The 24,139-nt window shown below is 43.8% G+C and overlaps 1 protein-coding gene across 1 annotated transcript in view; it reads right to left on the bottom strand.

Moving 5' to 3' along the window:
- The window catches only part of LOC131818712 (uncharacterized), a 45,723-nt gene extending 29,884 nt beyond the window's left edge, over positions 1-15,839 (bottom strand). The window contains exons 1-2 of the mRNA XM_059153351.1: positions 15,755-15,839; positions 6,518-6,584 (exon numbers count right to left, since the gene is read on the bottom strand). Of these exons, the coding sequence (XP_059009334.1) occupies positions 6,518-6,576 (59 nt within the window). The 5' untranslated portion in view covers positions 6,577-6,584; positions 15,755-15,839. The remainder of the gene's footprint in view (positions 1-6,517; positions 6,585-15,754) is intronic.
- Positions 15,840-24,139: the final 8,300 nt, after the last annotated feature.

Here is a 24,139-nt window from a genome sequence, read left to right as displayed (position 1 = left end):
AAGCACAGGAATGAAAACAGTGTGGTACTGTTATAAAAACAGATACACAGACCAAAAGAACTGAAAGTCCAGAAATATACCCTTAAATATGAGGGTTAAATAATTTTTTAGGAAGTGCCAAGACCATTCAATGGGAAAAGGATAGTCTTCAACAAACTGGGCTGGGAAAACTAGCATCCACATGCGAAAGAATGAAGTTGGACCCTTTTACCTTACACCATTTACAAAAATTAACTCAAAGTGTATCTAAGATTTAAATGAAAGACCTGAAACTATTAAAGCCTTAGAAGAAAAGATGGGGGAATAGCTTTATGACACTGGATTTGGCAATGATTTCTTGAATAGGACACTAAAAGCAAAGACAACAAAAGAAAAAAACAAACTGGACTACACCAAAATTACTTTTGCACATAAAAGGTTACTTACAGGGTGAAAGGCAACTCACAAGATGAGAGAGAATATCTACAATCCATATAACTGATAACAGTCTTCTATGCCAAATACATAAAGAATCCTACAATTCAACAACAAAAAAACGAACCCAATCCAAAAATTAGCAAAGAACTTGAATAGACATTCTCCAACAAGATATATAATAGGCACTCAGCACCTAAAAAGATGCTCTATTTCACTAATTATCAGAAAAATGCAAATCAAAACCACAATAAGGTATGCCCGGCTGGCTCAGTTAGTAGAGCATGCAACCCCTGATCTCAGGATTTGAGTTTAAATTGAGTTTAAAACTCAAGCCCCACACTGGGCATAGAGCTTACTTTTAAAAAAAAGAAAGAAAGAGAGAGAGAACACAGTAAGATATCACTTCACACCCATTAGGATGGCTACCATCAAACAACAACAACAACAACAACAACCCAGAAACAAGTATTGGTGGGGTTGGAGAGCAGTTGGAACCTTTGTGTACTGTTGGAGCGATTATAAAATAGTGTGACGGCTATGGAAAATAGTCTGGAAGCTCCTCAAAATTTTAAAATCAGAACTTCATATGATCTCACAATCCCACTTCTGAGTATATATTCAAAAGAGCTGCAATATCGAAGAGGTATTTGCACATCCATGTGCGTAGCAGCATTATTCATAGTTGCCAATAAGTGGAAGCAATCCAAATGTCATCAATGGAAGAAGAATCAAAATGTGGTTTACACATACTGTATTTGTTAGTTCTCCAGAGAAACACAACCAATAGGACGTATACATAGAGATTTATTATAAGTAATTAGTTCATTTCACTACAGAGGCTGGCACATGTAAAATCTGCAGGGTAGACTGGCAAGCTGGAGACTAAAGAGAGCCAATGTTTCAGTGTGAGTCTGAAGGTAGTCTGCTGAAGTACTAGTGAGAGCTGATGCACCAGATGAAGTCCAAAGGCAATCTACCGGAGAATTCTCAATTGCTGAAGAAGGTGGATCCTTTTTGTTCTCTTCAGGCTCTAACAGATTGGATGAGGCTCATTCAGATTTTGAAAGGCCATCTCTTTTATTTAAAGCCCACCAATTTAAATATTACTCTTCTCCAAAAACACCCTCACAGAAATATCCAGAACAATGTTTGACCAAATACCTAGGCACCACATGATCCAGCCAATATATAAAATTAACCATCATACATACCATGGAGTATTATGCTGTCTTAAAAGGAAGGAAATCCAGTCACATGCCACAACATGTATGAACCTTGAGGACATTATGCTAAATGAAATAAATCAGTCACAAAAGTACAATGATAGGATTTCACTTAAAATATGAGGTAACTAAATGTAGGTTAAGTGCCTGACATTAATTAAGCTTCTGACTGCCAAGACATCCATTTCAAAGATATCACCCTGAATAAACATATTACCAAGGTATATGACACAGACACTAGGTAAAACAACCAGATTAGGAACTAGGTCACCAGTAAAGTTCCCCTTATAGAAAAATGCTGGACCACCTTGAATAAACATATTGCCAAGGTATATGACACAGACACTAGGTAAAACAACCAGATTAGGAACTAAGTCACCAGTGAAGTTCCACTTATAGAAATATGCTGGGTGATGTAGATAACTGACCACTTAAATGATCCTGCTTCCACTCTCCCATGCCCTCATTTCTGCTCTTATGCTTCAAATTAGCCAATAATGAGTGACCCCTCAAAACCCCAGACATTCCACCTGCAAACCCTAATGAAGTCAGAGGCCCAGCTCCTCCCTCTATCTCTCTCTCTCTGCTTGGGACCTTACTTGTATCATAACCTCCAGGACTTGAAGTAATAAATCCTGTTCCTCAAAATTCCCTGATTTGTTTTTGCTGAGGTGCATCCTGTGATCATTAAGAACCAAAACCAGAGGCACTTGGGTGGCTCAGTGCGTTAAAGCCTCTGCCTTTGGCTCAGGTCATGATCCCGGGGTCCTGGGATTAAGCCCCACATCGGGCTCTCTGCTCAGCAGGGAGCCTGCTTCCTCCTCTCTCTCTGCCTGCCTCCCGACCTACTTGTGATCTCTGTGTCTGTCAAATGAATAAATAAAATCATTAAAAAAAAAAAAAAAAGAAAAAACCAAAACCAGTCACAGCCTCGACCCCCCGCGGGGTAAGTATCAATGGAGCCCACCATCAGAGAGGCCCAGGTATTCCTAGCTGACAGCATCACCATCAAGAGGCGGGGTGGAACACAGCACTGAAGTAGTCAAACTTCTAGAAATAGGAAGTGGAATGATGGTTAATAAGCTGGGAAGGGTGGGGGGGGTGCCTGGGTGGCTGAGTGGGTTGGGGCCTCTGACTTTGGCTCGGGTCATGATCCCAGATCCTGGGATCGAGCCCCACCCACATCAGGCTCTCTGCTCATCAGGGAGCGTGCTTGCCACCCCGCCCCCCGCCTGCCTCTCTGCCTACTTGTGATCTCTGTCAAATAAATAAATAAAATCTTTGGGACACCTGAGTGGCTCAGTTGGTTAAGCGGCTGCCTTCGGCTCAGGTCATGATCCCAGGATCCTGGTATCGAGTCCCACATCGGGCTCCTTGCTCAGTAGGGAGCCTGCTTCTCCCTCTGCCTCTATCTGCCTCTCTGTCTGCCTGTGCTCACTCTCTCTGACAAATAAATAAATGAAATCTTTAAAAAATAAATAAATAAATAAATAAATAAATAAAATCTTTGGGAAAAAAAGAAAAAAAAAAAGCTGGGAAGAGGGCAAAGGGACTTGTTCAATAGGTACAGAGGTAATTAGGGTACCTGGGTAGCTCAGTCAGTTAAGTGTCTGCCTTTGGCTTTGGTTATGATCCCAGGTTCCTGTGATCAAGCCCCATATGGGGCTCTCGGGGTCCCTGCTCAGTGGGGAGCCGCTTCTCCCTCTCCCTGTTCCCCTGCTCCTCCCCCTACTTGTGCTCTCCAGCTCTCTCAAATAAATAGTCTTTTTTTAAAACATGGCTAAAATGGTAATTTTTATGTTATATATACTTTACCCAATAAGAGAGATAATCAACTAAATGTAGTATGTAGGCTTTATTCAGATCTCAATTCAAATTAAATAACTATAAGATAATCAAGAAAATATAAATGGTGTCTAGATATCTAATGTTATTAAACTATTGATTTGGGGGAGTTATATTAGTAAGCAGTGACTATGTAATAAAAACAGAGTTCTTAACTTCCAGAAACACATATTGAAATATAAATATATAAACATGTTCTCAGAGATTGGCTTCAAAATAATTTCAAGCTGGGGTGAGGACCAAGACTAGGCTCAGGGCTAGCCAAGGGTCAGTAATACTGGAAAAAAGTGATGGGTACAGAACAGTACATTACACTGTTTCTCTAATTCTGCTTATGTTTGAAAAAAAAGGGGTTTTTTTTGGTTTTTTTTGTTTTTAACGAATGGCATCTTAGAATTAAAGAAACAGTAACAGTGCTATCCCATCACGGAGCAATGCTCTCGGGTACTACTGAGACCACTGGTCCTAATGTCCTGCTGCAGGCAGAATGGCCTAAGACACATCCACAGCAAAACTGCTAGAGCTTGTGAACAGGTTAGTTTATGTCCCAAAGGGGCTTTAGATACATGATTAAGGACACAGACTTCGAGCTGGGGGAACCACACTGAATATCCGAATGAGTCCAATGTAATCACTAGAGTCCTTTAAAAGCAGAGAACCTTTCTGGTCTACAATTAAGAGAGAAGAGTTGGGAGGAGAGATCTGAAGCGTGACAGGGACTGGCTCTGAAGACAGAGGAAGGGGTCTCCAGCCAGGAATGCCAGTGGCCTCTGGAAGCTACGAATGGCCCTCAGCTGACAGCCAGCAAGGAGATGGAGACGTCTCCTCAGTCCTCCAACTGCGAGGAACTAAGTACCACCAACACTCTGCACAAGCAAGAACATGTGCGGTCTCTTCCAACCTCTTCAGAGAGGAACACAGCCTGCTGACACCTTGAATTTTAGAATGGAGAGACCCAGGTTGCTCTTCTGACCTACAGAGCTATAAGGTAACAAATGTGTTCTTTTAAAGTGCTAAATGTATGCTAATCTGACATGGCAGAAATGGAAAACCACACATGGTCCAAAACATCTAGGACTTTTTTTTTTTTTTTTTAGATTTTATTTATTTATTTATTTGACACGGAGATAGTGAGTCACAAGCAGGAGAGAGGCTGGCGGGGGGGGGGGGGGGGTCCAGGCTGAGCAGAGAGCCTACTGAGCCACCCAGGCGTCCCAAAATGTCTATGACTTTTAATGTTTCTGTCTGCCTCTACATTTTTTCTCTACTGTCCTTTGGTGTAAGGGTATAGGCTATGACTGCTGCTTATTCACCACTTCATATGTGCTATGGCAGTGGGAAGCAAATACACGTTCGCTTGCTCATTCAGTCAACACCAGTGAGCAGCTATCCCAGCAGTCCCTGCTCTATATCAGGCAGGCAGCAAGGTGGACACTAGGGCTGTCATGGGGACCAGCTTAAGAGACTGGTCTGTGTACCCAGACCTACAGGGGCACCCACACTGGCTTCATCTACAGCACCCAGACTCCAACCAAACACAACCAGCCATGAGTGCTGGGTGGAGCTAGTCTTCTCAGGCTGCAAAGTTTCTCAGATAATTGGTACCAGCAATTTGCAGGTTCTAAAATCCAAAGCAGGAGACATACAAGCTGCGTAGTTAAATGTGCATCTCCCTTGGCCCAAGACTTCAAAAACCAGCAGGGATGCGGCCTGGGAATCTGTATTTTATCGGGCTCTTCAACTGATTCTTAGGCATCCCTAAGCTTGAGAAGCAAGCCACAGTGGAGTCCTGGGGCCCTAACCCCATCTCTCTGGGAGTAACAAGGCTCTGAGTAAGGGCTGCAAAGTCGATAAGTAAAAACTTGTCTAAAAACAACAGTTGAGGGGTAAAAAAAAAATACAAACATCTAACGGTAACTGTTTTGGTGACTGAAGAGGTAAAATGCTGAGTATACAATTAAATTTACAGACTATCCTCGAACATGTAAAAATTAAGAAGTTTGTGGGGCGCCTGGGTGGCTCAGGCAATAAGCATCTGCCTTCGGCTCAGGTCATGATCTCAGGTTCCTGGGATCGAGCCCCGCACTGGGCTCCCTGCTCAGCGGGAAGTCTGTTTCTCCCTCTCCAACTCCCCCTGCTTGTGTTCCATCTCACTGTGTGTGTGTGTGTGTGTTTCTGTCAAATAAATAAATAAAAATCTTATTAAAAACAAAAAAAACAGAAGTTAGTTTGCAAGTTTCCCTAGCAATATAACAAAAACACGAAGAGCACGTACCAATCTGTTAACAATGCCAAATGCTCAAGAGTGGGCTTATAGAAGATTTGCACTTTTTTGTATTATACATTTCAGTGTTGTTTGAAAAATTAAAAACAAGTGTTTACTATACTTCTTAAGCATCTATATTCCAAAATAAAAAGTTTAAAGAACGTGTTACTTCTGCTCTTAGAAGACTGAAAAAAATGTCATTTTGTAAGTTATATAAACTAAAAGTAAAATCAGCAACAACTGCTAAAATTATTTCTTTTTAAAGATTGTATTTATTTATTTATTTGACAGAGAGAGAGATCACAAATAAGCAGAAAGGCAGGCAGAGAGAGAGGGGGAAGCAGGCTCCCCGCCAAGCAGAGAGCCCAATGTGGGACTCAATCCTAGGACCCTGGGATCAATCATGACCTGAACTGAAGGCAAAGGCTTTAACCCACTGAGCCACCCAGGCGCCCCTAAAATTAAATCTTGACATCTTCATCTAATTTTGCTATTTTACCCTGGGAACATGTAAAAACCAATACACATATTTAAAAAATATTTCAGGGGCGCCTGGGTGGCTCAGTGGATTAAGCCGCTGCCTTCAGCTCAGGTCATGATCTCAGGGTCCTGGGATCGAGTCCCGCATCGGGCTCTCTGCTCAGCAGGGAGCCTGCTTCCCTCTCTCTCTCTCTCTGGCTGCCTCTCTGTCTACTTGGGATTTCTCTCTGTCAAATAAATAAATAAATCTTAAAAAAAAAAAAAAAAAAAAAAAATTTCAGTTTACCTTTTAGCTACCGAAGATCTTCCATATTGTCTTCTGCGAAGCCTGGCAGACGAAGACATCTTAAGTCCTAGGAAAAGAAGTTGAGGGTTTTTTTAGGATTAAATTAGAAAACCATTTTACAATCAAGAGCAGTGTGAAACATTTACAAGCAGCAGTGCTTGCTTCCAACCTCAACCCATAACAACTCTTCAAGCAAACACAATAATGAAGACCAGCTAATTACAACCCTAAAATACCCTCCCAATTCTATTTCTCAGCTAAAGAAAAAGTCGAAGTCATCTAGGGAAGTTCCAAGGGGCACTGGCAAAAATGCTCACAGATTGGAGGAAAGGAAAAGGGGTATGATTTAAAATGCACAGTGGCGGGACACGTGGGTGGCTCAGTGGGTTAAGCCGCTGCCTTCGGCTCAGGTCATGATCCCAGGACCCTGGGATCGAGTCCCGCATCGGGCTCCTTGCTCAGCAGGGAGCCTGCCTCTCTCTCTGCCTCTGCCTGCCTCTCTGCCTGCTTGCATGCTTTCTCTCTCTCTCTTTCTGACAAATAAATAAAATCTATAAAAAAAAAAAAAAATGCACAGTGGCAAGGTGAAACAAACAAATGAAACAAACTTGATTTCAGGGATTTCAGTTCCACTTTGGTGTCCTGTCTTCCTTTAGAACCATGTGATGCTTCACAAGGAGACATGGCAAAGGCAAACAACCACAAAACACACTGTCCAGATTTGGAGCCAGAAAGGATACTTTTCTTTTCCTTAATGAACTGATTTGTGCATTACCTACACTGAAAGATGCTGAGATGTCTAGGACTAAAAGGGAGAACAAATAAACCATTAAAATGAGGAGAAAAAGAAGCAAAGTATTTTTTTAAAGACTTGAGGGAGAGCACACATGTGCACACACTCGCAGACATGTGCGGCAAGGGGGGAGGGGCGCAGAGAGCTCCCAAACCGACTTCACCGCAAGCATGGAAGCCTGATGTGGGGCTCCACGGCACATGAGATTAAGAGTCAGCTGCTCAAATGACTGTACCACCGAGGTACCCGTCCATTATTTTAAATGCTATAGTTCACACACCATAAAATTCACCCTTCTAAAGTTAAATTTTATGGTGTTTTTTAGTACATTCACAAAGTTGTGCAACCATCACCACTTCTGAAATTCCAGAACATTCTCACCATTCTCCCTCCACCAAAAAAAATTCCAGCAGCAGTCACTCTCTATACTCTCCTCCTCACAGCCTCTGGTAACCAATCATGAACTTCCAGTCTTTTTGGAATTATGTTATTTCAGACTGTGATATAAATGGATGTCCTCTTTTATGTCTGGCTTCTTTCATATAGCATGCTTTGGGTTGTTGTAGGATGCATCAGTATTTGTTCCTTTTATGGCTAAATACTATTCCACTGTATGGATATACCACTTGTTCATCCATTCACCAGTGGATGGTCCTTCGGGTTGCTTCCATTTTTTTGGTTATTATGAACAATGCTGCTATGAACATTTGTGTAACAAATTTTTGTGTGAACACATATTCAATCTCTTGGGTATGCACTTAGGAGTGGAACTGCTGGGTGACAGGGTAATTATGTTTAACTTTTTGAGGAACAGCCAGACTGTCTGCCACACATGCTGTACTATTTTATTTTACATTTCCACCAGTAATACCATACATGAGAGTTTCAATTTCCCCCAACCTTGCCAACACCTGACATCAACCTTAAACAGGAAGACATTCTGTGCGGATCATAAGCATGAGCATGATGGATACTCTCAACGCAACTGCAGGCCCCCAGCTTCCACAAGTACTCTTTCTCACAGGGACTTCATCTAACAGGCTGAGGAAAGGCCTGTAACCTCCTCCTCCTCTCCTCTCGCTCAATCACACTATCCCACCACACAGAAGACAGACCAACTGCCCACCACCCAGAATCTCACTTGATCCAGTGGATTACCGCAGTGTAAAAACTTCAGAATGAGATTAAAGCAAGCAGAGAAGGCAGAACAATGCAAATAACTTCAGCAAGACATACTGAAGGAAACGAGAGTCTTATTTCATCCAGTTCCCAGCATGGTTCTAAGCACTGTCCATCCTAGAAGACTGGAATGTTCAACATAAAGATGGACATGTTTGATTACACCATAACCAATAATCAACTAAAAACTGATCACAGACCTAAATAAAAGAGTCAAAGTATATAATTCTTAACTTTTAAAAATATTTTATTTATTAATTTGTCAGAGAGAGCGAGTGAGTGAATAAGCCGGGGGAGTGGGAAGCAGAAGGAGAAGCAGGTTGCCTGGTGAGCAAGGAGCCTGATGTCGGAGTCAATCCCAGAACCCTGGGATCAAGACCTGGGCCAAAGGCAGACACTTAACTGCCAGAGCCACCCAGGTGTCCCTGAAGTATGCAATTCTTAGAAGAAAACACGGGAGTAAATATTTACAACCTTAATTAGAGAAAGATTTCTGGATATGGCACCAAAAGCCCAAGCATTAAAAAGCTGACAGGCTGGGGAGGGGGGGGGGGAATGCCTGGGTGGCTCAGTCAGTTAAGCATCTGACTCTCAATTTCAGCTCAGTCTTAATTTCAGGATCATGAGATCAAGCCCCACAGCAGGCTCTGTGCTGAGCATGGAGCCTGCTTAAGATTCTCTCTCTCCCATGACCTCTGCCCCTCCCCTCCATCGTATGCTATCAAAAAAAAGTAAAAAACTTGACAAGTTGGGGGTGCCTGGATGGCTCAGGTGATAAGCATCTACCTTTGGCTCAGGTCATGATCTCAGTGTCCTGGGATCAAGCCCCACATCCGGCTCTCTGCTCAGCAGAGAGTCTGCTTCCCCCTCCCCCTCTGCCTGCTTCTCTGCCTAATTGTGATCTCTCTATGTCAAATAAGTAAAATCTTTAAAAAAAAAAAAAAATTGACAAGTTGATTTTATCAAAACTTTAAAATTTTGTGCTTTAGGGCGCCTGAGTGGCTCAGTGGGTTAAGCTGCTGCCTTCAGCTCAGGTCATGATCTCAGGGTCCTGGGATTGAGTCCCGCATAGGGCTCTCTGCTCAGCAGGGAGCCTGCTTCCTCCTCTATCTCTCTCTGCCTGCCTCTCTGCCTACTTGTGATCTCTCTCTGTCAAATAAATAAATAAAATCTTTAAAAAAAAAAAATAAATAAAATAAAATAAAATAAAATAAAATTTTGTGCTTTAAAAGACACCATTAAAGGGCGCCTGGGTGGCCCAGTGGGTTAAGCCACTGCCTTCGGCTCGGGTCATGATCTCAGGGTCCTGGGATCGAGTCCCGCATCGGGCTCTCTGCTCAGCAGGGAGCCTGCTTCCCTTCCTCTCTCTCTGCCTGCCTCTCCATCTACTTGTGATCTCTCTCTGTCAAATAAATAAATAAAAATCTTTAAAAAAAAAAAAAAAAAAAGACACCATTAAAAATAATATTTGTAGGGGCACCTGGGGTGGCTCAGTAGGTTAAGCATCTGCTTTCAGCTCAGGTCACAATTCTGGAGTCCCCAGATGAAGCCCCACATTGGGTTCCCTGCTCAACAGGGAGTCTATTTCTCCCCAGTGCTCTTCATCCCACTTGTGTTCTCTCTCTCAAATAAATACATAAAATCTTTTTTTTTTTAAAGGATTCTATGTATTTATTTGACACAGAGATAGAAATCACAAGTAGGCAGAGAAAGCAAAGCAGCAGAGAGATTGGGGGAAGCAGACTCCCCACTGAGCAGAGAGCCTGATGCGGGGGCTCAATCCCAGGACCCTGAGATCATGACCTGAGCCGAAGGCTGAGGCTTAACCCTCTGAGCCACCCAGGTGCTTCTAAATACATAAAATCTTAAAAAATAAAAAAAGAAAGAAAGATAATACAAAGAGGAAATCTTTAAAAAAAAAAAACTTGTAAATCTTGTATCTGATAAAGACCTTATATTCAGGACATAAAAGGAACTCTTACAATTCAATAATAAAAAGAAAAATAACGCAATTTTAAAACAGGCAAATGGGGAAGCCTGGGTGACTCAGTTGGTTGAGCTGATGCCTTTGGCTCAGGTCCTGATCCCAGCTGGGATCAAGTCCCGAATCAGGCTCCCTGCTTGGTGGGGAGGCTGCTTCTCTCTCTGCCTCTGCCTGCCACTCTGCCTGCTGGTGCGCTCTATCTCGCACGCGTTCTCTCTCTCTCGCTCTCTCTCTGACAAATACATAAATAAATAAATAAAATCTTTAAATAAGTAAAATGGGCAAATGATTTTTTAAATTTGATTTGAATTGACTGATTTGAGAGAAACAGCACAAGAAGGGGGAGGAGGAGAGGAAAAGAATCAAGCTGACTCCATACTGACCGTGTGTGGAGCTCAACTAGGGGGTCAATCCCAAGACCCTGAGATCATGACCTGAGCCAAAACCAAGAGTTGGACATTCAACTGACTGAGCTACCCACGTGCCCCTAAAATGGACAAAGGATTTAAGTAGACATTTCTTCAAAGAAGATGTACACATGGCACAAAACACATGAAAAGGTGCTCAACATCGTCAGTCATAAGGAAAGTACAAGTCAAAACTACAATGATATCACACCCGTAAGGATGGCCACTATAAAAAAAAAACAGAAAATAATAAATGTTGGTAGATGTGTGGAGGAACTGGAATCCTTACACACTGTTGGCGGACATGTAAAATGGTGCAGCCACTACAGGAAACAGAATGGCAGCTCCTCAAACAATTAAAAACAGAATTATCTATCATTCAGTAATTCCACTTCTGGGTATATACCCAAAAGAACTGAAAGCAAGGTCTTGGGAGACGTTTGTACACCTATATTCATGGTAGCACAGTTCACACACAACAGCCAAAAGATACAAGCAATCCAAGTGTCCATCAATGGAAGAATGAATGAACAAAATGTGTTATATACATAGACTGGAATATTCACCCTTAAAAAGGAACGAAATTCTGATACACTCTACACCATATGAATCTCGAGGACATTATACCGGATGGAATAAGCCAGTTACGAAACAGCAAACATTTTATGAATCCACTTATATGGGGTTATCTAAAGGAGTCAAATATATAGAAACAGAAAGCAGAATGGAGGTTGCCTGAGGTTAGGAGGAGGGAGAATGGGGAGCTGCTGTTTAATGTGCAAGAAGTTTCAGTTTTGCAAAAAGTCCCAGAGACTGGTTGCACATAAGGTAAACATACTTTCCGCCACTGAATTGGACACACAAAAGCACTTAAGATGAAAGCACCTGGGGTGGCTCAGTCAGCTGAGCATCTGACTCTTGATTTTGGTTCAGAGCCCCACGTGGGGCTCCACGCTTAGCAGTGTACTTGAGATTCCCTCTCCCTCCCCCCATACATGAATGCTGGGGTGCCTGGGTGGCTCAGTGGGTTAAGCCTCAGCCTTTGGGTCGGGTCATGGTCTCAGGGTCCTGGGATCGAGCCCCGCGTCGGGCTGTCTGCTCAGTCGCAAGCCTGCATCCCCCCCTCTCTCTGCCTGCCTCTGCCTACTTGTGATCTCTCTCTCTGTCAAATAACTAAATAAAATCTTTTAAATAAATGTCAAAATCAATAAATACATAAGTAAAAAACAAAATGAATGTCTTTTTAAAAAAATGGTTACGACAGCAATTTTGTCATGTGTGTCTTACCACAATTTTTTAAAATTCATGTACTAGTGACACACATTCCATTCATTTCAAGTGTGCCACCCAGTGACTAGTTACTCAATAAGTCTATACATGGCACTATCCTCACCACAGTGTCATCAGCATCTGTCACACACAGCGCTATTACAGTACCACTGGCTCTAGTCTCCGTTTGGTTTTGTTTTTCAGTTTAAATCACAAAGAGACAGCACTTCACTGACTAAGATGGGTATCACCGAAAGTGTTGTGTCAACGGCCCTGGGAAAGCACGAGGAACAGTAAAATGGCCTCCAGGCCGCCATCTTCCCCTACCCAGGACTTTCCCACCAGAAGGACATCTGTCAAGGTCACCCTAAGTAAACCAAAACCTATACCAGAAACAGAAACCAGCCACTTTGGGACTTTCCAACCCCAACCTCTAACCTTACCAAATATGGTTATGAGCCCCCACCCTGCCCTGGCCTAGTAAATGCTCACTTAACCCCTTACCGCACGACTTCACCTACTGTCCTCTCCTAGGAGAGTCGCAGAACCTCACCCAAGGGTGCCTTTAATAAAGCTTGCCTTGTGCCTATCTGGCCTTGGTGTTGTGTATCTCGCCTGTAAAACCTTACAAAAAGGTCAAAGGCTGGTGAGGAGGTGAAGAAACTGGAACCCTCATCTACTGCTGCTGGGAATGTAAAATAGTATAGCCCCTCTGGAAAGCAGTTTAGAAGGTTCTTAAAAAGTTAAACATAAACAGCCATTCAACCCACCTACCCAAGAGAAATGAAACACACATCCACACTCAGACTTGTGGGCGAATGATCACAGAAGCATTACTCACAAGAACCAAAGACGAAAACAATTCAAATGTCCATCAACTGGTGAACGGGTAAAAAGAAAAAAATGTGGGATATCCGTGCCATGAAATACTACTCAGCAATAAAAAGGAATTAAGTACTGAGATATGCTACAACATGCATGAATCCCAAAACCAGCACACCACAGTGAAAGCCAGTCACCAAAGGCTACATATTACTGGTGGAGGTGGTCACTGAGACGACATGACCTGTGAGCAGGATCTCAGCAACAGGAGGCTCCTTACCCCCTTCTCTGTCCTTGGACTATACATCCAGCTTGCCATTCCTACTCCCAGAGGCTGCCCTAGAACAAAGCCTTCAGAGAGCAATGTGATGTTGAGACCATCTGGACAGTACATGACTGAATGCAGGTGAAGATCTCTATAGAAACTGGTAAGATTTGGCAGGTAGGTGCAGAGATCTACTTATCTTGTAGCTGCTCAAGACACATCTTCTATTTGAGCTCCTTTGCTTATTATACCTCACACCTACCCATCGGCAGTGGTCTGCCTCTTTCTTAGGTCTCTCTCTGCCCTCTGCCCATTTCAGATTATACCCAGAAGCTTCCAAGGAGCTTACAAACCAACAATTATATAATTATGATTCTATTTATCTGAAATATACAGAAAATGTGAATTCAAAGAAACAGAAAGCTTACTGGTTGCCCAGGGTGGAATGGGAAGTGACTTAAATGGGGTACGGGGCATCTTTCTGGGGGGGACAAAAATTCTCAAAAGGGACTGTGGTAAAGGTATTATGTAAATTTACTAAAAACCATTAAATTTAAAATGACTGAATTATGTGGGATGTAAATTACACATCTCAGTAATATACTGTTTAAAAAGTGAACTCAGACTTCTCGGTTGGACACTGAGGGTCAATTTGGCCAGAACGGTGCTCTGCCATTTAATTTCCATAAACCAAATGAGTGCAATCTATACCTCCTGGATTTTACTCAAAATAGGACTAAAACATACATATGAAAACCACAGCATAGGATGGTCATGATACCCTTTGCAAGTCCTTATTAGTATAATAAAAACATACATTAGTTGTCAACTTACAAGTGTGTAAGAAGGAGATAAATTTTTCCACCGTGAGCTTGGGAAGAGGGTCACCCCACAGGTCAGCCTGTCATGGGAACTAGCAAAACCTCAGAGACCCACCCAAACGCAATAGCATTCTCAACGCTTAGCTAAGGGCAGGATTAGAGAGCCAACACTGCCAACAAAAGGCAGGTAGCCTTTTGTCTGCTCCCAGTCCCCGCCAAGGCTGGAGGCATTTGCCTTGCAAAATAGGTAGCCTCAAAAAAAACACAAAAAACAAGAACAAAATAGGTAGCCTCTTGGCGCCGCTGGGCTGGGATAAAGCTGAATTACAAAGATGACCAAAGGCAAAACAAAACCATAAACCTCAGTTTGGAGCTTTCAATATTCAATTCCTTCAGGAGTCGTTATTTTATTTATTTAAAGAATCTCTACACTCAAAAGGGGGCTCAAACTCAGGACCCCCAAGAACAGTCTCAAACTTCTCCCACTGAGCCAGCCATGCACCCTTCCTTCAAGACTCAATACTGACCTTGGGGAGCCTGGGTGGCTCACTGGGTTAAAGCCTCTGCCTTCGGCCTAGGTCATGATCCCAGGGTCCTGGGCTCGAGCCCTACATCGGGCTCCCTGCTCAACAGTGAGCCTGCTTCCTCCTTATCTCTCTGCCTGCTTCTCTGCCTACTTGTGGTCTCTGTCTGTCAAATAAATAAATAAAATCTTAAAAAAAAAAAAGAGAGAGAGTAATACTGACCTTAACTCATTTCTTTCCCAATCACCAGACTCCCACAGAAGACCTAAACATGCCATACTTGTTCAAATGCCTCTTTCAGACAGGGCAAAACCCTCTTGATCACTCCCATACTCCCAGCCTAGCCAACCTTAACCTCAGACTCCCCAACTCCCCAACTAGGCATGGAGCTTAGTGCAGGGGATACAGGGCGAGCAGGTAAGAACACTGTCTTGCTCTCCTAGGAATAATTTATTAATCAAGCATTACGCAGTCAGAACGGTTATTAAGTAATCACTGAAGCAAAATTAGAACTGTATGGTAATAGGCAGGGAAGCACAGGCACTTTGGAAATGGTGCAACAGAATGTATCTGTTCTCAACTTTTATCCATATTAACTCATTGAACCATCAAAAGATCCTATAAAGTGAGATCTATCATTACCCTATTTTGGGGATGAGAAAGTGGACACAGAGAGGTAAGATAACTTGCCCAGGTACACACAGCTCGTCAGCGGTGCACCCACATGCACCCACGCATCTGACCGCAGAAGCCTGGTGCAATCACCCAATCCGCTGCCTTGGTAAACACTGGCAGAAAGAATGAACTGTAGACCCTCACAGCACATTAGCACATTACCCCACCCACTCCCAAGGAGGTAAAGGGAGGCCGAGGCAGGGCTAATCCAGATGACGACGAGGACAAGCCAAAGCGGGACGGCAAGAGGATGCACAGGCAGGCTGTAAGAGGCAGGGGAGGCTGCCGGGGGTTCCCGGTTCATCCCCAGGTAATGCACCAGGCCCACCTGCCCACTTCCCAACTGGAGAAACTGAGGTCCCCAAGGAGCCAGAACATAGGCTCTGAGGCACCCACCGGCCTCCACCTCCCCAGGCTCTCCAGCCGGGAGGTGGTTAGGGGCACAAGGCCTGCAGGGAGGCAAGACCGGGGCCCCTCCGCCCTTGGTGGGGCACTTACCCCGCGGGACCAAGGTGTTCTTCCAGGGTTCCCTCACTCAGCGTCCCGCGCCTTTCCTCCTCAAGCCTTTCCACTTTCACCTCGCCCTACGCGCCTGCGCGCCTGCGGCCCCGCCCCCCAACAGGCCCCGCCCCCCACACCTCGCGGGCAAGCGGCCCACAGCGCCCCTGCAGGCTGGGAGGTGTAGGCCCACTGCCTTCTTGACTGGTCTTTCTTGTTCGTTTTCCTCTGCCCTTTCCTTGCACATCCCTCTTTGCTCTTCCTTCCCCCCTCACCTTCCCTTTGCCTTTTTCATGTTTTCAATCACACAGTAGTTCTTTCACTCATTCCTACATTAAACAATTATGTGTGTGCAAAACAGACAAACAAGGGACGCCTGGGTGGCTCAGTTGGTTAAGCAGCTGCCTTCGGCTCAGGTCATGATCCCAGCGTCTTGGGATCGAGTCCCACATCGGGATCCTTGCTCAGCGGGGAGCCTGCTTCTCCCTCTGCCTCTGCCTGCCATTCTGTCTGCCTGTGCTCGCTCTCCCCCGCCCCCCGATAAATAAATAAAATCTTTCTTTTTTTTTTTAATTTTTTTAAGATTATATTTATTTATTTGACAGAGAGAAATCACAAGTAAGCAGAGAGGCAGGCAGAGAGAGGAGGAAGCAGGCTCCCTGCGGAACAGAGAGGCCAATGCGGGGCTCGATCCCAGGACCCTGAGATCATGACCTGAGCTGAAGGCAGCGGCTTAACCCACTGAGCCACCCAGGTGCCCCAGTAAATAAAATCTTAAAAAAAAAAAAAAAAGACAAACAACAACCAAACAAAACAATTAAATGTGCTCCGGAAACTGCTCACTGGGGAGAATGCAGGGAAGACCAAAATCCTGTGCCCATCAGCTTACATTCTAGAAGATGACGACAACAAATGAGTGACTTTCTAACTTTGTTATCCCCACTCACAGGTCCAACACATTTTACATCCCTTTCCAGTGTACACACACACACACACACACACCCATAAAATTAAAACTCAAGTTTCACAAACTAATACTTGATAGGCAGCTCAAGAGACAACCAGAAAACTTGTGACCAAGCACAACTAACTTTGTTAGACTTCCTGCAGTAATGGAGAATTCTACATTGACAGTCTCAGTAGTATCTCAGACAGGGGGGACAAGGAAAGGAAATTTAGAGGGTTGGGGTCTGGACTTGGGTAGTTCAAGCAGGTCTTTCAAGACAAGACCTAATAGGCAGGAAAGACGTTGCAAAGCAGGTAGAAAGATTGAATTTTTTTTTAATATTTTATTTATTTATTTGACAGACAGAGATCACAAGTAGGCAGAGAGGCAGGCAGAGAGAGAGGAGGAAGCAGGCACCCCACTGAACAGAGAGCCCGATGCGTGGCTCGATCCCAGAACCCTGGGATCATGACCTGAGCTGAAGGCAGCGGCTTTAACCCACTGAGCCACCCAGGCGCCCCGAAAGATTGAATTTTAGAAGGACATTTTATTTCCTTTAGTTTACTGGCTATCAATTATTGAATTTAAAAGGCTATGGAACTTCCTCTTTAATAAAGATTTTATATATTTGTTTGACAAAGAGAGAGAGAGACCACAAGCAGAGGCAGCAGCATTCAATGGGAGAGGGAGAAGCAGGCTCCCTGCGGAGCAAGGAGCCCAGGACTCTGGGCTCATGACTTAAATCAAAGGCAGATGCTTAACCAACTGAGCCACCCACGTGCCCCCACATTTTTTTTTTTAAGTAGGTCCGCACAGAGCACAGAGCCCAAGATGGAGCTCAAATTCACAACTCTGAAATTAAGACCTGAGCAGAGACCAAGAATAGGTCGCCCAACCAACTGGGCCACCCAGGCACCCAATGATATATATTATAGCTTTAATGAAAAACATCCTCCTAATTCAATTTGTTTTAATTCTTATTTATTTGAGGGAGAGAGAGAGAGGGAAATCACAAGCGGGAAAGAGGGGCAGAGGAGAGAGAGAGAAGCAGACTCTCTGCCAAGCAGGGAGTCAGATGTGGGATTTGATCCCAAGACCCGAGGAGTATGACCTGAGCTGAAGGCAGACGCGTAACTGATTAAGCCACCCAGGTTACTCATTCTCCTAGTTTGAAAGAAATGTTAAATGTAATTTCCTTGATATTTATGTACTAAATAAATTGTAAGTTAAATTATTTTTAAAAACAAGGATTGTCGGGGTACCTGGGTGGCTCATTGGGTTAAAGCCTCTGCCTTCGGCTCAGTCATAATCCCAGTGTTCTGGGATCAAGCCCCGCAAGAGGCTCTTTGCTTAGCAGGGAGCCTGCTTCCCCCTCTCTCTCTGCCTGCTGCTCTGCCTACTTGTGATCTCTGTCTGCCAAATAAATAAATGAAATCTTTAAAAAAACAAAAACAAAAAAAAAAAAGGATTGTCTGAGATTGGGCAAATGTCTTGACATAAATTTTAGGATTAGAGAACACATCATGGCATGGATCTTAAAGCAAGTCTCAGTAAGTAAAACTGTTCTCCTAGATGCGCAATCCCGATGAGATTCCCAGTGTGAGAGCCCATCCTGCAAACTGTCCAGAAAAGTAGGTTTAAACAAATTCCTAAACCAAACAATTATATACTGATTTATAGACTTATCTTACTGAGCACAGCATCATCTTTGCTGTATTCTACAGGTCAAAGCAATAGCAAAGAGCATCCAGACTCAAGGAAAGGGGAGGAGACGCCCATCTCTTGATGCAAGGAGTATCAAAGAATGTGACCAACTTAAATCTGCCACACATCTGAGGGCACCCGTCTGGCTCAGTAGGTAGACCATGGGACTCTTGATCTTGGGGTTGTGAGTTCAAGCCCCATGCTGGGTGTAGAGATTACTTAAATTTTTTTTAAAAAATCATCCACATTTGGATTATTTGGAAAATAAGGAGTTCCTTAGGGAACTCTCCTATATCCTTCGGGATATAGGAGAAGCAGGCCACATGGTATTGGCTGATCATTGTAAATTAAACTTTCCTTCTGGGGGCACCTGGATGGACCTGCCTTCCTATCAGGTCATGACCCCAGGGTTGTGGGACTGGGCCCTGCATCCAACTCCCTGCTCAGTCGAGAGGTCTGCTTCTCCCTGCTTAGTGGGGAGCCTGCTTCTCCCTTTCCCAGTGCCTGCCATTCCCACTGCTTATGCTCTCTCTCACTCTCTCAAAAAAATAAAATCTTTTAAAACAAATTTTTTTAATGAAATAAATAAACTTTCTTTCTGGCAGGGAAACCTAATTATAACTTCTCTTAACACTTTCTAGTGCCAACCTTGGGTCTCAAAGTTGGGTCCAGTCTTTCCAAATACATTTTCCTTTTCTGCAAACTATATCAAAACATGAATTAGGCTGGTGTTTGTTAGGTCTATGACTGTACCGATTTTCTTTTTTTTTTTGTCTTTTAAAGATTTTATTTATTTATTTGACAAAGAGAGATCACAAGTAGGCAGAGAGGTAAGCAGAGAGAGAAAGAGCAGGAAGCAGGCTCCCTGCCGAGCAGAGCTGAGCAGAGCAGAGCCTGATGTGGGAATCAATCCCAGGACCCTGAGATCGTGACCTGAGCTGAAGGCAGAGGCTTAACCCACTGAGCCACCCAGGCGCCCTGTACTGATTTTCAAGAAAGTCCCATTCCCCTATGCTTTTGTTTTCTTTCTTTCTTTCTTTCTTTTTTTTAAAGATTTTATTCATTTGTCAGAGAGAGCGAGCGAGAGCGAACACAGGCAGACAGAGTGGAAGGCAGAGTCAGACGGAGAAGCAGGCTCCCTGCGGAGCAAGGAGCCCGATATGGGACTCGATCCCAGTGATGACCCGAGCCGAAGGCAGCTGCTCAACCAACTGAGCCACCCAGACGTCCCTCCCCTATGCTTTTGTCTCTGAAAAGGTGTTTTACCTGTTTTGGCTACGAAATGAGGAATATTGGAAAGCAACCAGCATACATAGCAAAATTGGAAATATGCATAGTGATCACTTTTTTCCCAAAGATTAGATACTTAATGAGCCATTTGTAACCAGCTATAATAGCATACCCAGAAAGAAAATGATAAAACTAAAAAAAAAAAAAAAAAAAAAAGGTTAACTTAAAAGCAATTCTTTCCATCTTTATGGTACAGTAAATAGGCAGAGAATGCAGAGGAACATGACTAGAATTAGCCTATGAAGATCTCAAGAGTAAAACCAGAAAGACAAGGTGAGAGTTTGATTCAGAATTTGTAAAGTATTCTTCATTTCATCTACTTAGTCTGATGGCCTTGGAATAGCTGTTCTTCTTCTCATGCTGCTTGCTTCTAGAGGAATCCGAGAATCTTGAGATGGCAGCCCAATTGTCAAAAGGTAATGAATCGGTAACAAAAGGTGTAGAGACATATAGTGGAATATTATTCAGCCTTCAAAGGGATGGAAATTCTGACACATTCTGACACATCCATGATGTGATGAACCTTGAGCACCAAATGTTAAGTGAAATCAGTTATTCACAGAAGAGAAAATACTATTTGATTCTCCTGACATGGGGTACTTAAAGTCAGAATCATGGAGACAGAAAGTAGAATGGTGGTCACCAGGAACTGGGGGAAGGGAAGGTCAGTGTTTAATGGGTAGTTTTAGTTTTGCAAGATGAAAAGTATTCTGGACATGGTGGTAGTCATCATTACACAGCTATGTGAATGCACTTAATGCACCAAAACTGTACACTTAAAAATAGTTAAAATAGGAGCACCTGGGTGGCTCAGTCATTTGGGTCTGCCTTCGACTTGGGTCATAATCCCAAAGATCCTGGGATCAAGCCGGGAGTTGGGTATCCTGTTCAGCTGGGAACCAGCTTGTCCCTCTACCTCCCCCACGCACCCTCCATCTCACTCTCTCTCTCCCTTTCTTGAGTAGCTCAGTGGGTTAAACGGTCACCTTCAGCTCAGGTCTTGATCTCAGGGTCCTAGGACTGAGTCCCACATTGGATTCCTGGCTCAGCGGGGAGCCGGTTTCTCCCTCTCCCTCTACCCCTCCTCCCTGCTCGTGTACTCTCAATCTCTCTCTCTTTCAAATAAATAAATATTTTTCTAAATAAAAAAATAAAATCTTTTTTTTTTTAAGATTTTATTTATTTATTTGACATGGAGACAGAGATTACAAGTAGGCAGGGAGGCAGGCAGATAGAGGGAGAGAGAGAGAAGCAGGCTCCCCACTGAGCAGAGAGCCTGATGCACGGCTGGATCCCAGGACCCTGGGATCATGACCTGAGCCGAAGGCAGAGACTTTAACGCACTGAGCCACCCAGGTGCCCCAATAAAATCTTTTTTAAAAAATAGCTAAAATAAGGGGCACCTGGGTGAGTCAATCACTTGAGCATCTGACACCTTAATTCAGGTCAGGTCAGGATCTCAGGTCATGATCTCAGGTCCTGGGATGGAGCCCTGCCTTAGGCTCCATGCTCAGTGTGGAGTCTGCTTGCCCCTCTCCCTCTGCTCCTTCCCCCACTTAGGCTCACTTTCTCTCTCTCCCCCTCAAATAAATACATAAATAAAACTTTTAAAAAACATTAAAATAAAAAATAGTCAAAATAGTAAATGTTGGTGTGCCTGGGTGGCTCAGGTGCCTTTGGGGGCACCTGGGTGGCTCTGTGGGTTAGACCCCTTCTCAGGTCATGATCTCAGGGTCCTGAAACTGAGTCCTGCATTGGACTCTTGGATCAGCAGGGAGCCTCCTTACCCCTCTCTTTCTCTTTCTGCCTGCCTCTCTGCCTACTTGTGATCTGCCAAATAAATAATAAATAATCTTAAAAAAAAAAAAAAAGAAAGAAAGAAAGAAAGAAAGAAAAGAAAACTCACTTAAAAAAAAAAAAGCTTCTGTCTTTGGCTCAGGGCATAGATCCAGGGTCCAGGAATGGAGCCCCACATCAGGCTCTCTGCTCAGCAGGAAGCCTGCTTCTCCCTCTCCCACTCCCCCTGCTTGTGTTCCCCCTCACTGTCTATGTCAAATAAATAAATAAATCTTTTTTTTAAAAAAGTAAATGTTGTTCTGTTTATTTTACTGTAATAAAAAATACATTTAGAAGGGCAATAAAACCCAAAACGTGTTAAAGAGTCTTTCCTTGGGGCACCTGAGTGGCTCAGTGGGTTAAGCCTCTGCCTTCAGCTCGGGTCATGATCTCGGGGTCCTGGGATCGAGCACCTCATGGGGCTCCTTGCTCAGCAGGGAACGTGCTTCTCTCTCTGCCTCTGCCTGCCTCTCTGCCTGCTTGTGCGCTTGCGTGCTCTCTCTCTCTCTGACAAATAAAATCTTGGAAAAAAAAAAAAAGATTCTTACCCTGATACTAGAGCAAGAAAGGTGAATTTATTGAAGATGTAAAGGAAAGACTCTTTTTTCTTTTTTTTAAAGATGTTATTTATTTATTTGACAGACAGAGATCACAAGTTGGCAGAGAGGCAGGCAGAGACGAGGAGGAGGTGAGCAAGGAGCCCAAGGTGGGACTCGATCCCAGGACACTGGGATCATGACCTGAGCTGAAGGCAGCGGCATAACCGACTGAGCCACTCAGGTGCCCTCAGGATAAGAATCTAATCTATGCTCACAGGAAACTGTTTCTAGAACACGTTTTCAAACATCTGCAGCTTTACTAAACCCCTCTGGCTCCCAATACAATTTGGATCTTTTAGGTCATCTTCAGGGTTGTGTAAAGTAATAAAAGGAAATCTCAATAAAATAAAGCCAAGAGGCCAGATGCGGGAGGTCTTATGCCATATCACTTGATGTCAAACAGAGGAAGAGTGGTCAATTACAGACCCAGCAGAAGTATAATCACAAGAAAGAATGATCATTACAGACCCCAATAGAAAAGATGTTCACTTCATCTCCTCTAAGAAATCAACTACGCCAGCTACTCAGCTAATGAGAACCATTATCACGCTGAAATCTTGCTTTTTTCTAGGGGACTTTTGTTCAAAACAACCTCTCCCAGATTCCTCCTTCTTCTCCATAAAATAACATTTATCTTTCTTTGTTGTACTAGCCTATGGATTTTGCTGCAGTGGCCCTGTCCAGAATTGCAATTTTCTGATATTCCCAAATAAACCCATTTTTTGATGGTAAAGTAACTGTTTTATGTTTAGGGACATTACTTGGTGTCATAAGTGGGATCTGGCAAGGACGTGCGCGTGCGCGCACACACACTCACACATATACACACAAAACTCCAAGACTGGTAAGCAAACAGGAGCTGGTATCCACAGGGCCTGTTGAGCTCTTTGCTTTCTTGCTGACTCTAGAGTTGAAGTGACGTATGTCTCTCCTGAATTTCTAACTCTGCTGTCTGCATTTTAAGCTCCCTGGCCTTTATTTGGGGATCTGTCTGAAGGGTTTTCCTTTCTGAGTGTACTCATTTGGCCTTTAGTCTGACTCCATTTTGGAACTGTACTGTTCCTATCATGATTGTGCTGGTTGTTGGCCCAATTCCTTTTGGGAACTGGGCCATTCCTATTAGAATAGCAGTTTAGGAATTTTTCTTTTTGCTCTATAGAAAAACCCTTAAGGGGCGCCTGGCTGTTTCAGTCAGTAGAGCACGTAACTCCTGATCTCAGGGTTGTGAGTTCAAGCCCCACATGGAGTGTAGAGATTACTTAAAAATAAAATCTTTAAAAAAAAAGAAAGAAAAAAAAAAAAAACCTCTAAGAAATGGGATTCCAGGGACACCTGGGTGGCTCAGCTGGCTAAACGGCTGCCTTCGGCTCAGGTCATGATGCCAGCGTCCTGGGATCCAGTCTCACATCGGGCTCCTTGCTCAGCAGGAAGCCTGCTTCTCCCTCTGCCTCTGCCTGCCACTCTGCCTGTGCTCACTCTCTCTGACAAAAAAAAAAAAAAAAAAAAAAAAAAGAAATGGGATTCCAGTCATCAAAATATTTTGAGTCACCCCACACACACACTATTTCTGGGACTCCTGCCAGTTTTATGTTTAAAAACTGTGGTCTTGGGAGTGCCAGGATGGCTCAGTCGGTTAAGTGTCTGCCTTCAGCTCAGATCATGATCCCAGGTGCTTGGAATCAGGCCCCCAGGACAGGCTCCCTGGTCAGCAGGGAGTCAGGGTCTCCCTCTCCCTCTCCCTCTGCCTCTTCCACCTGCTCACATGCACAAACTCTCTCTCTCTGAAATAAATAAAATCTTTTAAAAATGAATTTAAAATGGCGCCTGGGTGGCTCAGTGGGTTAGGCCTCTGCCTTTGGCTCAGGTCATGATCCCACCTGGGACTGAGCCCCACATCGGGCTCTCTGCTTGGCAGGGAGCCTGCTTCCTCCTGTCTCTCTGCCTGTCTCTCTGCCTGCTTGTGATCACTCTCTGTCAAATAAATAAATGAAATTTTTAAAAATGAATTTA

The sequence above is a fragment of the Mustela lutreola genome, chromosome 16 (genome assembly GCF_030435805.1).
Source record: "Mustela lutreola isolate mMusLut2 chromosome 16, mMusLut2.pri, whole genome shotgun sequence".
In the NCBI taxonomy this organism is placed as follows: domain Eukaryota; kingdom Metazoa; phylum Chordata; class Mammalia; order Carnivora; family Mustelidae; genus Mustela; species Mustela lutreola.
This window is presented reverse-complemented; position numbering and strand designations above follow the sequence as displayed.